Source organism: Ixodes scapularis, unplaced genomic scaffold (assembly GCF_016920785.2).
Source record: "Ixodes scapularis isolate PalLabHiFi unplaced genomic scaffold, ASM1692078v2 PGA_scaffold1__304_contigs__length_218370807, whole genome shotgun sequence".
NCBI lineage: Eukaryota > Metazoa > Arthropoda > Arachnida > Ixodida > Ixodidae > Ixodes > Ixodes scapularis.
Genome location: NW_024609846.1, coordinates 135,901,738 through 135,915,496, shown reverse-complemented (window position 1 = coordinate 135,915,496; position 13,759 = coordinate 135,901,738). Strand labels below are relative to the sequence as shown.

The following is a 13,759-nucleotide window of genomic DNA, read 5'->3' as shown; positions in this document are numbered from 1 at the left end:
TCTAAATCTGATAATCTACAGGTCTTGTCTGGTGTAACACAGGGCTCCGTGCTCGCACCGTTACTTTTTTTTATTTATATTAACAACATTTCCAAAAATATTGATGAATGTGTTAGTGTAAAATTGTTCGCGGATGACTGCGTAATGTATAGCCTTGTCAAAAGTTCTTCCTGTCAGACTACATTGAATGAAAACCTTTGTAAGCTTGCGGACTGGTGCGACCTCCAGAAAATGAAAATTAAGTAAGGTACGTTGTTGGGCTAGTTGGTTCATCTTAGTAAAACATATAAAATAGCGCAACAGAAACAAGGACAAGAAGTAAACAGGACAGGCGCTAACTTTCAACTAGTTTTATTCTGGAAAATCGAACACATATATACACACGCCAGGCAAAGCAGCACCACGTAAAAGTTGATTAATTTTTCACCCGATCATTCAAAAACTGAAATCCCCCTGAGTTGTGGAAAGGTATACATTGGCCAGACGGGGCGGTGCATCAATGACCGAGCACGGGAGCACGCATTATCAGTAAAAAATAAATATGGCTCGCATTTGCCCATACATTGCAACACGTGTGGCTGTGTTCCGCGACTTCAGCAGATGCGGATACTAGGAAGAAGCCGAGAGACGGTCGCTCGAGAGCTATTGGAAGCTTTCTTTATAAAAAAAAGTGGGACGGCATGTGTCAGCGACACTTCTATTGTTCTTCATTGTAATGAATTTCAGTTTTTGAATGATCGGGTGAAAAATTAATCAACTTTTACGTGGTGCTGCTTTGCCTGGCGTGTGTATATATGTGTTCGATTTTCCAGAATAAAACTAGTTGAAAGTTAGCGCCTGTCCTGTTTACTTCTTGTCCTTGTTTCTGTTGCGCTATTTTATATGTTTTACCAATGAAAATTAACTTCTCTAAAACCGTCTCAAAGACACTGACTACAAAAAAAGCCTCTTTCATACATTTATCATATTGGCAACCAGTGCATTCAAGAAGTTTCCTCTGTAAAATACTTATGTCTAACTATTAAAAACAACCTAAAATGGGACCAGCACATCAACAACATATGTGCCAAAGCGTTGAGAAAGCTATGCTTTCTTCGAAAAAACTCAAAGGGTGTCGCTCGGCTGTGAAACTTGTAGCTTATCGTTCTCTGGTTCGCCCAGTTCTAGAGTACGCCTCTATTGTGTGGGACCCGTATTTTGTGAAAGACATTGCGGAGATGGAGCGGATCCAACGTCTTGCTGCAAGATTCATCCTATCTGACTACCGCACTTCATCATCAGTAACTAACTTGTTAAAGCAGCTTGACCTCGAACCTCCCCACCTTCGCCGACAAATCTCTAGGCTGAAGTTTTTTTACTTACTTTATAACAATTCATCTGGTCTATCAAGTGACACTTATCTTCGCCCTGTGCCACAAAGGTCAGCTCGACTAAATCATTCCAAAGTCATATGCCCATACTATGCCAGAACTAACCTTTTTCAGAAGTCATTTTTTTAACACAATTAAACAATGGAACTGTTTGCCGTCATTGCTTGTGGAATGTACTGATGTCAACCAATTCGAACATTTATTAACTAAACTCCTTTTTTAACGCTCCCCTGCTTGGGCAGCGCCGCTCCCTGCAGTATATGTAAATGAATAAATAAATTTAAAAAAACACGTCACTCTGCACTGTCAAATCTTCCAGCACATCTGGGACACTCGTCGTCTCATTTAATTGCCTGACCAACGTCATGCAGCCTAAATATCACACCCGAACTTTTCTAAACCTGATTTCGTGAAAACCAATGAGCCGTGAAAACGTTATTTGAAACTGAAACTGTGGAGAAACATGAAGATGGGACTCCGAACTTTGCGCACTTGGACTTCAAAGAAATTCGAAACCTTCGAAGTTTTTTTCGAGTTTAGCCCTAAAAGAAAATTGAAACCTTTGAACTTTACGACCTTTATGCAGAATAGATTCGAAATCTTCGATTTATCGAACTTTATGTCCATAAAAATTCAAAACTTTCTAATTTTTCGAATTCAGATCCAAAGAAATTCGAAATCTTCGCATTTTCGAACTTCAGATTCAAAGAAATTCGAAATTTGCGAAGTTTTCGACTTTAGATCCCAAGAAGTTTTAAATTTTCGAATCTTTCGAATTTTAAGTTAGGAAAGTTCGAAATCTTCGAATTTCTCGAACTTCAACTAAAAAAATATTCAAAATAATTGAATCCGAATTTTTAGAAGCCGTGAAAGCTTCGAAATTTTCGATTTCGAAACTCCACGCTGTTTGAAAGTTCCGAACTTTTAATTGGAACCTCGGTACGCTCGAAAATATCGGAATATTTCGAATTCCAACCTCAATTCGATTCGAAAATATCGAAACCTTTCGAATTCGAACATAGGGTTGTTCGCGGCATCCCTAGTTATGACTTTGTTATCTAAAAACAAGGAAGGACGCCTTCCCGTGTTCGGGAAGGCGTCCTTTGGTCAAGGTGGCGACGAGCAGCCAAAACATAACACCGGCACGCAAGAACGCAGGAAGAGATGCTTAACAAGCCTTGGTCGGGTATTGACCTCATCCGGTAATGCACGTAGGCGCCGCGTTTCCAGCTGCAACCGTGAAAGACGGGGACACTCCGAGAGTTATAGTCTGTCTTTAGAGAGTTCTGACTCAAGCGGTAGGTTCCACGGGAGGCGCCACTGGAATGACCTCGCAGCTGGGCGCCTGTTCCCATGGTCGCCTTGTCGTCAGCGCATACGCCTTTGCAAAGCCGGACTCCCCCGCGCACAAACCCTAGCGCGGATAATTCGTTCATGGGAGCACGTTCTCGCTTCCAGCTGTAACTGTATACGAGCGACGATGCTTGTTCATGTAATCCTTCGTGTCCTTCCGAGCATCCATCCCTGGGTGACCTCCTCTTTGTTAAAAACGATTTACTTTTCAGGTGTGTCAGGCGCGGCAGAATATTGTAGTCGCCGGCGAGGATTGCGAGTTACCCTTGGGAGATCCTTTTGTTTGACCCGGCGTCAGCGGCGAAGTATACACCAACTCATGTTTACAAACAAACCGGAGCGCCCGGAGCGCCCCTAGCGGACGCCACCGGCGCCGCGCATGCGCGATGGGGGTGTGGGCAAAAAGCTCGCCGTCGCCCATAAACAAACCATTGAAATGCGATGTCGCCGGCGTCGGTGTGAGTCCCCCTGCCCTTTTTCGCGTTCGAATTGTTGGTTGTACGTCTTCCTGGCGATGTCTGACTATCTTGAGCGGCGTCAGCGAAATTACCGAGGCTCGTTACACCGTAAAACTTCGCGTGAATAATGTAACATGTGGCGATTCATTCCACGTGGACGCCGCAGATTGTACGCTAAAGCCTGATTCGCATGATGAGATTTCGCTCGGAATTTTCAGTCGCGACGCCGCTCGGGCTGCAAAAGCGTGAACCGCAGCTGAGATGGTCGACGACGATACTGAAAATCGCAAACAGAATCGGACCAACTGAATTAGGCATAACAAGTCGGTGTTGGTCACTGGTAACAACGACCAACATCTCCTTGTATCTACTGTTTACATCGAGCCTGCTTACCAACCTTCAAATTTAAGTCTTTTGAGGCCTTCACTCACTTCTTATCACAAGTACCGGGCCAACATTTGGTCTACGGACCGGCGTCGTCTAAGAGAGCAGACGACAAGCAGAAACGTTTGAAAGAGCAGACGACAATTCGAACAATCAGGCGGCCGTTTGAACTTGAAGACGCACTGAACGTAGTCCACAGGGGGTCCGCACAACTTGACGGTTTTCTGGCGTTCATGTTGGAACAAAACAAATAAATCTGATGAACACAAGTATCCGTGAATTCAACCCAAAGTGCTTCCCGCCCAAGCAATCGTTGTCCGACGGCGTCTGCTTTTCCCTTTTCACGGCACACATCTAGATTCTCGGACAAACCGAGCACGTGAAAACTGACCTTCAAACCTTTCTCGACACTTTTGGTACGGCCCCAGTCGCGGCGTTTTGACGAGAAGGCAGGTTTTTGTCTGGTTCCTTTCAAAACAACGCAGGAATACACGTCTGGCATGGGGACTTCTGCCCACAGCCCCAGACCGGAAGTGCGACCGACGCGCCACCACCGCGCCGTGACGTCACAGAGTTGAGTTGGTGTATACTTCGGTTCATCTTCTGTTAAACCAAAACATTCCTTTTTTCAGTAGCGTAGCACTAGCACTACAACGGGACGCGCAGTCGTCCGGATGATCTCATCGTCGTGGCGCGAGACTTGAACCCTTGACGGTCTGGTGCACTCGCTCAGCGTACTCTCAGAACGACGTCGGAATAAAGAGGGGCCAGTCACAACAATCTCAACTTGACGAAGAAAAAAGAAAAAAGGCGGAAAGTTTGTTATAAAAGACCCTCCCTACCCGAGGCAAACCTCACATATTTCGTCATGGACACCTAAGATGCCGACACTCGCTTACCCGACCCTGCACAGCCTGTTTCTTAAATTCAACGCTGACGTTCTATTCAGTGCCACGGTGGAACGTCTATTTACCTTGGCTGGGGACGTCTTTAAAATTAAAAGGGGAAAACTCTCCTATCAAGAACTTTGAAAGTCAATTGCTTCTGCGAGCGAATAAACTATTTTGGCGAAAACGCAAGCTATAACTAGACTGCATTTATTTTAGGCTCGCAGGGTTTTTCATTGATCAAAACTGCTGTTCATTTTGCTACCACAAAAATATAAAAAAGTAACTTCTAAAGTAACTTAAAAGTAACTCGCTACTTTTTAGAGTAGTTAGTAGTTTACTCAATTACTATTACAAATGCGTAATTTCTACTCTACTCCAATTACTTTTGGCGTCGATACTCAGTAACTTAACTACCTTTTTTGAGTAATTTGTACATGTCTGGTCGAAGGTCGCCATTTTCAACACGCCGGTCAAGTAACGTACAAACAAACACGTTTTTTTTTTTTTTTTTTTCGTTTTCCCCTTTTTTAGTTTTTTCGGGGGCCTTTTTTTTTTAGTCCGCATTTGTTTTGTACTAGCAGTGTGTTGCCATGATGACGGTCCGGGAGCAGTTCGTTCTTCGTTGATCATCTGGAATGTTATCTGAAACAGCGACGACGATCGTTTGAAGGCGTCTAGATACTGCCCCTGAATGTGCTTTTTAAGTGGAACGTTCCGTGCATCAGGTACAGACTTGGACGTAGTTCAACTACTCTACTCAAACTACTGTAGTTTAACTACTTTTTCGAGTAACTTGGTAACTTTCAATTACAACTTGATTTTGGTAATTAGTAGTTTAATTTAACTACTTTTTTCAAATAACTTCTACTCAAATTACTAACTACTTTCGAAATTATATAGTGCTAATTTTGCCCATCACGAAAGTTTGAGGGCCGAAATGAATAAGACGCCGGCAGATAAAGTGGCATTTCCGAACAAGGGGCCCCCTTGTTCGGGAAGGCGTCCTTGGGCCAAGGTACCGACGAGCAGCCAAAACATAACACCGGCACGCATGAACGCAGGAAGAGATGCTTAAGAAGCCTTGGTCGGGTATTGACCTAATCCGGTAATGCACGCAGGCGCCGCGTTTCCAGCTGCAACCATGAAAGACGGGGACACTCCGAGAGTTGTTATTGTTTGTGTGTTGTCTGTCACTGGCTACGTTTACATGAATGCGATCGTAGCGCATCGAATCGAGCAGGGACCAATCGCACGCAGCCTGTCTTCCTACTTCTTCCCCTTCTACCTGTCTGGTACCAATCAAAATAGTCAAATCTCGATTTGATTCGCAGCGGTCGCATCCATGTAAACGCAGCCTTTGGTGAGTTCTGACTCAAGCGGTAGGTTCCACGGGAGGCGCCACTGGAATGACCTCGCAGCTGGGCGCCTGTTCCCATGGTCGCCTTGTCGTCAGCGCATACGCCTTTGCAAAGCCGGACTTCCCCGCGCACAAACCCTGGCACGGATAATCCGTTCATGGGAGCACGTTCCCGCTTATCCTTCGCGTCCTTCCGACCATCCATGCCTGGGAGACCTCCTCTTTGTTAAAAACGATTTACTTGTCAGGCGTGTCAGGCACGTCAGAATATTGTTGTCGCCGGCGAGGATTGCGAGTTACCCTTGGGAGATCGTTTTGTTGGACCCGGCGTCAGCGGCGAAGTGTACTTCGGTTCATCATCTGTTAAACCAAAACATTTTTTTTTTCAGTAGCGTAGCACTAGCACTACAACGGGACGCGCAGCCGTCCGGATGATCTCATCATCGTGGCGCGAGACTTGAACCCTTGACGGTCTGGTGCACTCGCTCAGCGTACTCTCAGAACGACGTCGGAATAAAGAGGGGCCAATCATAACAATCTCAACTTGACGAAGAGAAAAAAAAAGGAGGAAAGTTTGTTATAAAAGATCCTCTACTCCGAGCAAACCTCACATGTTTAGTAATGGACACCTAAGATGCCGACACTCGCTTACTCGACCCTGCACAGCCTGTTTCTCAAATTCAACGCTGCCGTTCTATTCAGTCCCACGGTGGAACGTCTATTTACCTCGGCTGGGGACGTCTTTAAAAGGAAAAGGGGAAAACTCTCCTATCAAGAACTTTTAAAGTCAATTGCTTCTGCGAGCGAATAAACTATTTTGGCGAAAACGCAAGCTATAACTAGACTGCATTTATTTTAGGCTCGCAGGGTTTTTCATTGATCAAAACTGCTGTTCATTTTGCTACCACAAAAATATAAAAAAGTAACTTCGAAAGTAACTTCAAAGTAACTCGCTACTTTTTAGAGTAGTTAGTAGTTTACTCAATTACTATTACAAATGCGTAATTTCTACTCTACTCGAATTACATTTGGCGTCGATACTCAGTAACTTAACTTAATTACCTTTTTTGAGTAATTTGTACATGTCTGATCAGGTGTGTCGTTGTGGATTTTGAGTTTGACATTGGACTACCAAGAAAGGTTGGTTACGGGGAGACGCAGAGACGAGGTTCGACTTGTTCTCAGTAACTCAGTTTTAGTGATTGAAGTGACCATTTATTCTGACTGCGAGACTCCGGTGTTGAAAGCGCGTCTTCTACAAACTCTTAAATTTCATTTAAGAGAAAAAAAAAGTGTTAGTATTTGGAGGTGTTGCGTTTGGATAAATGCTCATTTTTTTGCGCGAGGGAAAATTACGTGAATGGGACTTGTGAAATGCCAACAGATAATTTTTGACGAGATAGTTGGGTGAAGTAGAGTCAACACATTCGTTAACTCGCATTCGCACAACGCGCGAAGCTCTACCATGTAATGTCTGAACGTTCCTGGCACATTAATCAAATTCGTCAGTTTTTTCCGAGTTTTGTCAACACTTTCAGCCGTGCTGGGCTGAGTCTCGCCGATCCCCAAGACAAGTGAAATATCATCCGTCCTCCTAGCAATCATTCCGTTTGCTTTCGGGGACTAAATCATACAGATGCACCCTGGCTGAGGTGGACTAATGGCTGCTTTTGCTCGCGCACGCCTATCCGTAAGTCCCAGTCGAGCGCAGTTAGCCCCCGCTTTTGCGCACGGTATCAAGCTTGAACCAGGGCCCGTTTGCTCGAAGCGCTAACCGCGGCTAAAGTTAGCCGCAGTACCTAGGAGAGGGATTTTGAGATCACGTGACTGGCTCGGTAGGGATGCGGGGAAACATGGCGGTGCCCCAGTGAGTGAGCGCCACTCGCTTTGGAACTAATATGTCGTTGTGGTTGCAATATCGCGCGCGGTAGTCAGCAACGAATGGTGCAGGAGGCTTTCGCTTTGCCTTACCTCACTTAAACCGCAAGGCATGGGCAATGACATCGCCGCATTTTTTAGATAGTGTTTCGATTCTGGGCACTCCTAAGCCTTAATGGACGCGATAATTATCGGCATAGCAACGTCATTGTAAAGCGGATTGTTGATAGCACACAAAAGCAGACGGCGTCCCAACAGACCTTTTTTCTAAATTATCCAAGTACCGAGGTGCATGCTACGACTGTAGTTGCACGCGTCGCACGTGCTGGCGTCTGCAGTAGTAACCGTTCTAAAGCAAAAAGTAGAAAACAAATTTTGCCTTGCACGCTCGTTCGTTAAAGCCTTATTATGATGTTTTACTTCAAATCTTTTATAAGAGGAAGGCCAGCGCGCGTGGACCGTAGAATAAAGGCCGGTTCTCACATGCAGCGAAGCGCTGATGTAGCGCTCCTCACGTGCCGTCAGCTACTTATCGTCTGCCCTGAGCAACAGTTTTGATACAAAACTGGTGAACGCTCCCATCAGCACACGCTTAGCGCGAGGTAAGCGCAATGCTTGTAGCGCTCCGCTGCATGTGGGAACAGGCCTTAACTCTTCCAGCGTTCTCCTCGCGATACTTGGATAATTTAGAAAAACGTCTGTCGGGACGCTGTCTGCTTTTGTGTGTTATCAACAATCCGCTTTCCAAAGACGTTGCCATGCCGACAATTATCGCGTGCATTTAGGCTTATGAATGCCCAGAATCGAAACACTATCTAAAAAATGCGGCGATGTCATTGCCAATGCTTTGCAGTTTAAGTGAGGTAAGGCAAAGCGAAAGCCTCCTGCACCGTTCATTGCTGACTAACGCGCCGGATATTGCAGCTACAACGACATATTAGTTCCAAAGCGAGCGGCGCTCACTCACTGGGGCACCGCCATGTTCCCCCGCATCCCTACCGAGCCAGTCACGTGATCTCAAAATCCCTCTCCTAGGTACTGCGGCTAACTTTAGCCGCGGTTAGCGCTTCGAAAAAACGGGCCCAGATGGTCCTTTCGGGGAGCAACTGAGAGTTCAGAGGACCAAATGCTGCCGTTAGTCCCTTGAGGCCAACTTTTTTCTTAGAGTGTAGGGTATAACAGGTGCCAAAAACACAAAGCACCAGGAGCAACCTCTCCTCAGACAAAGTGCTGTTGGTGCACACTCTGTTCTTGGTGCTCGTGGAGCGAAAGCTTGGACTGCAGAACCCATGATACTGGGTTCTGCAGATCTGGATGAGCATCGTGCCGGCTTGCGGTCGTGGACCACTACTGCGTTATGCACGTTAAAAATCCCAGGCTAGCGGTTCTACTGCGCTGGCTAACTTTCTCATTTAGAGCCGGGAGTCTCATCACCCGTTGAGGCAGGCCAAGTTCTGGGCTGTATAAACATACACACAACCCAATTTTTTTTCTTGGACTCTTGCGCTTTGGGCGCAATAGTAGAGAGCGTTTCACGGATTTAGATAGTACCTGACTACTTCTCTCTTCGAGTAAGGGCTGTTACTTTCCTGAATTAACAACAGACAACATTATATACTCTAAAGAGTTCGATCTGAATTGTGCTGTTAGTAGACCCACCTGGCGGTCTTGGCTTTTTTTTTTTTTTCATTTATATATAGTTTTACCGGATAAGCAACAGCCGAATTCTTAAACGCTATTCGGATTCCACCTCCACTCAGTCCCCTGCGGCTGATTGGCCAACCTTTGAGATGCCAGGAAATCATTTCGCCATGATATGTCCCCAATAAAACCATTGGACAGGCTGTGGTTTAGTCTATGAAATATATACCTTTATTTCGGTTACGGCTTCACGTTATTTCTGAAAGGAGAAACAGAGACGAAAGTGTACGGTTAGAGCGCGAGACAATTAAGCCACCTACCGTAAAATTCCAAATGATGGCCCACCCCAAGAAAATCACTCACCCCTCTTATTTTTTTTTTAAGAATGTTCTATCAGCCGATTATTTCGAATATGTGCTGTTCTAATACTATAAACGTGATCACGTGTTGTCGTTTTTGTGTGTATGCATAACTTATGTTTGTTTCTATGTATCCTTAAATATGTATAACGATGTCACATGACAACACTTGAAATAGTGACGCCACAAGATTACGTTACGTCACAGCGTCACGTCATATTGGACGTCATAGGTGTGTAGTCACATGAGGTCTTGAGATCACGCAATTTTGTGACGTTACGTGATCTCACAAAGACATAGTATGTGCCCAGCTCATCCAGAGCACATGCTGTGCTCCCCATTGTAAAAAAATCTTATATGTACAGGACGTTTTTTGGCCCAATAAACACATATGCTCAGACAAGGCAATATAAGAGCATATAAGGACCTTTAGAGGAGGGCATATAAGAACAATGGAAGATTATATAAGAATGTATAAGGAACTTCTTAGCCGTTTCTTATAACTTCTCATATGCACTTGTATGGTCCTTACATCTTCGTATATAATACTATTTAATTATATGCCTTTATAACACCAAGAAGTTCTCATACAAATAAGGTGTGTTTCTTTTTCATTAGGGAAATCATTGAAAGAATGTTCAAGCTAGTGCACTTTTTCTTTTATCTCTTTTCTGTGGGAGGGCGTTTATTCGGGATGTTAGTGCGTCTGAGATACTTACAAAGATATTCATGGGGTGTTTCATGGTGTTCCTGAGCTTCTGCGCCTGCTTCTTGTGGGGGTTGCTGGTGGGAGTGTGCACCGCGAAGCAGCGGAACAGCAGCACCAGGAAAGACAGGAACACTATGAAGATGATCCCGGCGACAATCGGATGCTTCTGCACAATATTGAAAATGACCGCCTGTTGAGCGAGCTTCTAATAAAGCTATCTCAGGGTTATGGCCACTTGAACAGAAGAGGAAATGAATTGTACTTTATAAATGTGTGTGTGTGTGTGTGTGCGAGCGCGCGTTTGTGTGCGTGTGCGTGCGTGTCCGTGTGTGTGTGTGCGCGTGGGTGTGCGTGCGTGCGTCTCTTTGTGCTCTTCTTGTGCGCATGCGTGCGTGTGTGTGTGCGTGCGTGCGTGAATGTGTGCCTGTGCGTGTGTGCGCGCGTGCATGTCTGTGTGTACCCGTGCGTGTGTGTGCGCGTGCGTGCGTGATGTGTGCGTGTGTTTGTTTGTGTCTGTCTGTGTGTGTGTGTGTGTGTGTGTGTGTGTGTGTGTGCGTGCGTGGGCGTGTGCGTGTGCGTGTGCGTGTGCGTGTGTGTGTGTGTGTGTGTGTGTGTGTAGCACAAATCTGAGCTTCTTTTCGTCTTCGTAGCTGCCAGTGTATCCTAGACACTATTTTTAAATATTCTCAACTTCGTAATCTGACAAGCTGAAGGCAGTTTCCCGATATCCAATACTTAAGAATGTTTTGTACTTGGTTTGAATTATTCTCCGTGGCTATGTTTAAACGTTTCAAAAACAACTTTCCTATGACCTAGTATGTTCAAATTTTATTTCAAAAGTAAGTTTGGAAATTTTAATTGTTGCCACTCGTGATTTGTTATTTTACTTGTAACTTATTTGAATTAAAGACAGAAGTTGCTTATGCGAATCGAAAATGTATAGCCGTCAAAGGTGTCTTTTTCTAACCCCTAAAGCTATATATTGAACTACACAGCAACACGTTGTGCTGCTGTGTAGATCAAGTGTTTCATTCACTCGAAACATCGTATTTCAAAGTTTTCTAAGTGTTTTGTACCGGGTTTACTACTGATAATTAGAAGTGCCGGGGCCTCAAGCTGTGAATAACACAATTTCTTTCTTTTTTTCGTTTACCTTTGTTGGTGTATCCAAACTAAAATAAAATTTCACCTATCAATCGCTATACTTTGTTTCAAGGGTAGTGAAACCGATGCCAAATACTGGTCAGAGCTTTGGAAGGTTCTTCCGGTCACGTCTACAAGACACGGGCGCCCGCCGAAGCACAAACTCTCAGGTTCATCTACGGGCGCAATCAAAAGCCCGCTTGTTTTTGACTCAAGATTGAGTGAAATTGAACTAATTAAGTAACAGCAGTCGCAACCACCTTCGGAGTGCTGTTGAACCGTATACCGGTGCCACTGCAGCATCAGCATTGCCTCCAGATTGGATCACAGCGTATGACTGCCATGTCATGTTTGGGCAAGAATGAAACGTGCCTGTTTTTGCTTTTGTTGTTCTCACCTCTGGGGTGGGGTGTTTATGGTATCAATATTAAATATCAGTTCAATATTAAATATCAGTGTAACCGGGTGTGGCCACAGAAATTAAAATGAATACAAAAAAAAAGCTCTTTTTTTCATTTTTTTTTTCTTTCTTTAGCAGCAGAGGGGGTCTGACAGTGAGAGATTCTATATTAACGTCTTGCGACCATTGATGTACAGCGCTACGTGGCCAGGATCTACACTCGCAGAAAACTTTGAGGCAAGGCAGACAAAGCTGCGAACACCGACCCAAGCCGTTGCACGGGCACTCGTCACTTTTTCCAAACTTCCACAGAAAGTTGTCCCCCCGACATTCAGGACAAACACAGCGTTAAAAAAACTCTACGAAAACATAGTATCGTGCTTGAAAAGCGGCGAACAGTACGTCAGTCGCACGGCACGACGATAAAATTGTCCCGCGCTAAACATCCCATCCAGTCCAACGAAGCTAAGAGATCACTTGTCAGTCATTGTTATAGAAGATTGACGTCACGTGACCAGTGGCGTGGTCACGTGACTTGACATCGCATGATGTCACGTAATGTGACGTGAATTTAAGCTAAATTTGAAACGGAATTCTCGTCACGTGTTATTATGACGTCACGTTCGATTGTTACATCGTGCAGTCAGACGATCACGAGCAAAAAGTGCCTCTGAATGGTTCCTATATGAATTTGTCTTGACTAGAGAGTCTAAATTGAAGAAAGAGAGAGAGAGAGCAACTCGGACCATGGAGAGCGTTTGTAATTAGATTGCAGATGCCTCTGCGCAGGCCGGTCAGAAGTGCGTATGCGCGCATTTCCGAGTGGCGGGGAGGATAGCGATCGACGTTCCCACTTACTCCTCGAAGATCACAGACGCTGCCCACAAACCACGTGACCCCGACGAGCGGTTGTAAACACTGAAATCTAGGCACACTAGCCTTGACCCATGACGCGTGTAGCGTGTCAAGATGCATAGCGAGATGGCGACAGACATTTCAATTTACCGTAATCAAGTCCCGGATGGCGCCGATCGACTGGCTCCCGAAGAAGATACGCTGGAGCCGGGTCAGCGGACCCTCCTCATCGATGTCGCGGCACTTGTGGAACACGTCGCAGTAGCCCTTCAGGCCGTTGCAGGGAGAGCCTGGCTGGAGCCGCAAGTTGCGTAGCGACTTGGTCTGTTCGAACTCGCCGATTGGCTGGCAGCCCCCGGTGCCATCTGCGGAACAAGGAAGCTACTGCAATCCGCTGACATCGAAACGTCCCTGACAGAAAATAAATCTGAGCCGTTACACCTTGCTCGCTCAAATTGCAACTAAAGTTTAACTGTGTGACAGATAAAAACAAAGCAGCGCAAAGACAAGGACGAAGTGGAAGAAACCACAGGACACACAGTGACAGGTTACCGTCGCCATATGGGAAATGTTTTCCGTCTTTCCCATCGTATGACCTCAAGTGATCGGCGAATCAACTCGCGAGTCTGACTTACAAGTGTCGCGCGTGCATCGCACTGCGCCATTTGCGCGCTGGTTGGCCTATAACGTCATTCGATGGAACTGACATCAAATTTCAACGTTTGTCAAAAGGTGTCACAGGTATGACCCCGTAGATGCTCCATCTTGTGCACGCTCTCGTTGCCTGGTTTTGTCTGAGCGTGCGACGAGGTGTTACCCAAGGGAGAGAGCTCGCGCTCGACGCCAAGCCCCTACTGAGTTCTTAAACTTTCACCAACGTTAGGCATACATATACCCTTGTTGATCGAGAACAAAAACAATGAGTTGAGTCCTCCTGGCTGACACCCTTCGTGCGTGCATTC

The 13,759-nt window shown here is 45.4% G+C and overlaps 1 protein-coding gene across 1 annotated transcript; it reads right to left on the bottom strand.

The window, feature by feature from the left end:
• Positions 1-9,553: 9,553 nt before the first annotated feature.
• LOC8044031 (disintegrin and metalloproteinase domain-containing protein 10 homolog) lies at positions 9,554-13,358 on the bottom strand. The gene is made up of 4 exons (XM_040216206.1): positions 13,337-13,358; positions 12,948-13,162; positions 10,410-10,565; positions 9,554-9,590 (listed from the first exon to the last, which is right to left on the bottom strand). Exons 1-4 carry the CDS (start codon positions 13,356-13,358, stop codon positions 9,585-9,587), a joined length of 399 nt encoding a protein of 132 aa, XP_040072140.1. The 3' UTR covers positions 9,554-9,584.
• Between the last annotated feature and the right edge of the window lie 401 nt (positions 13,359-13,759).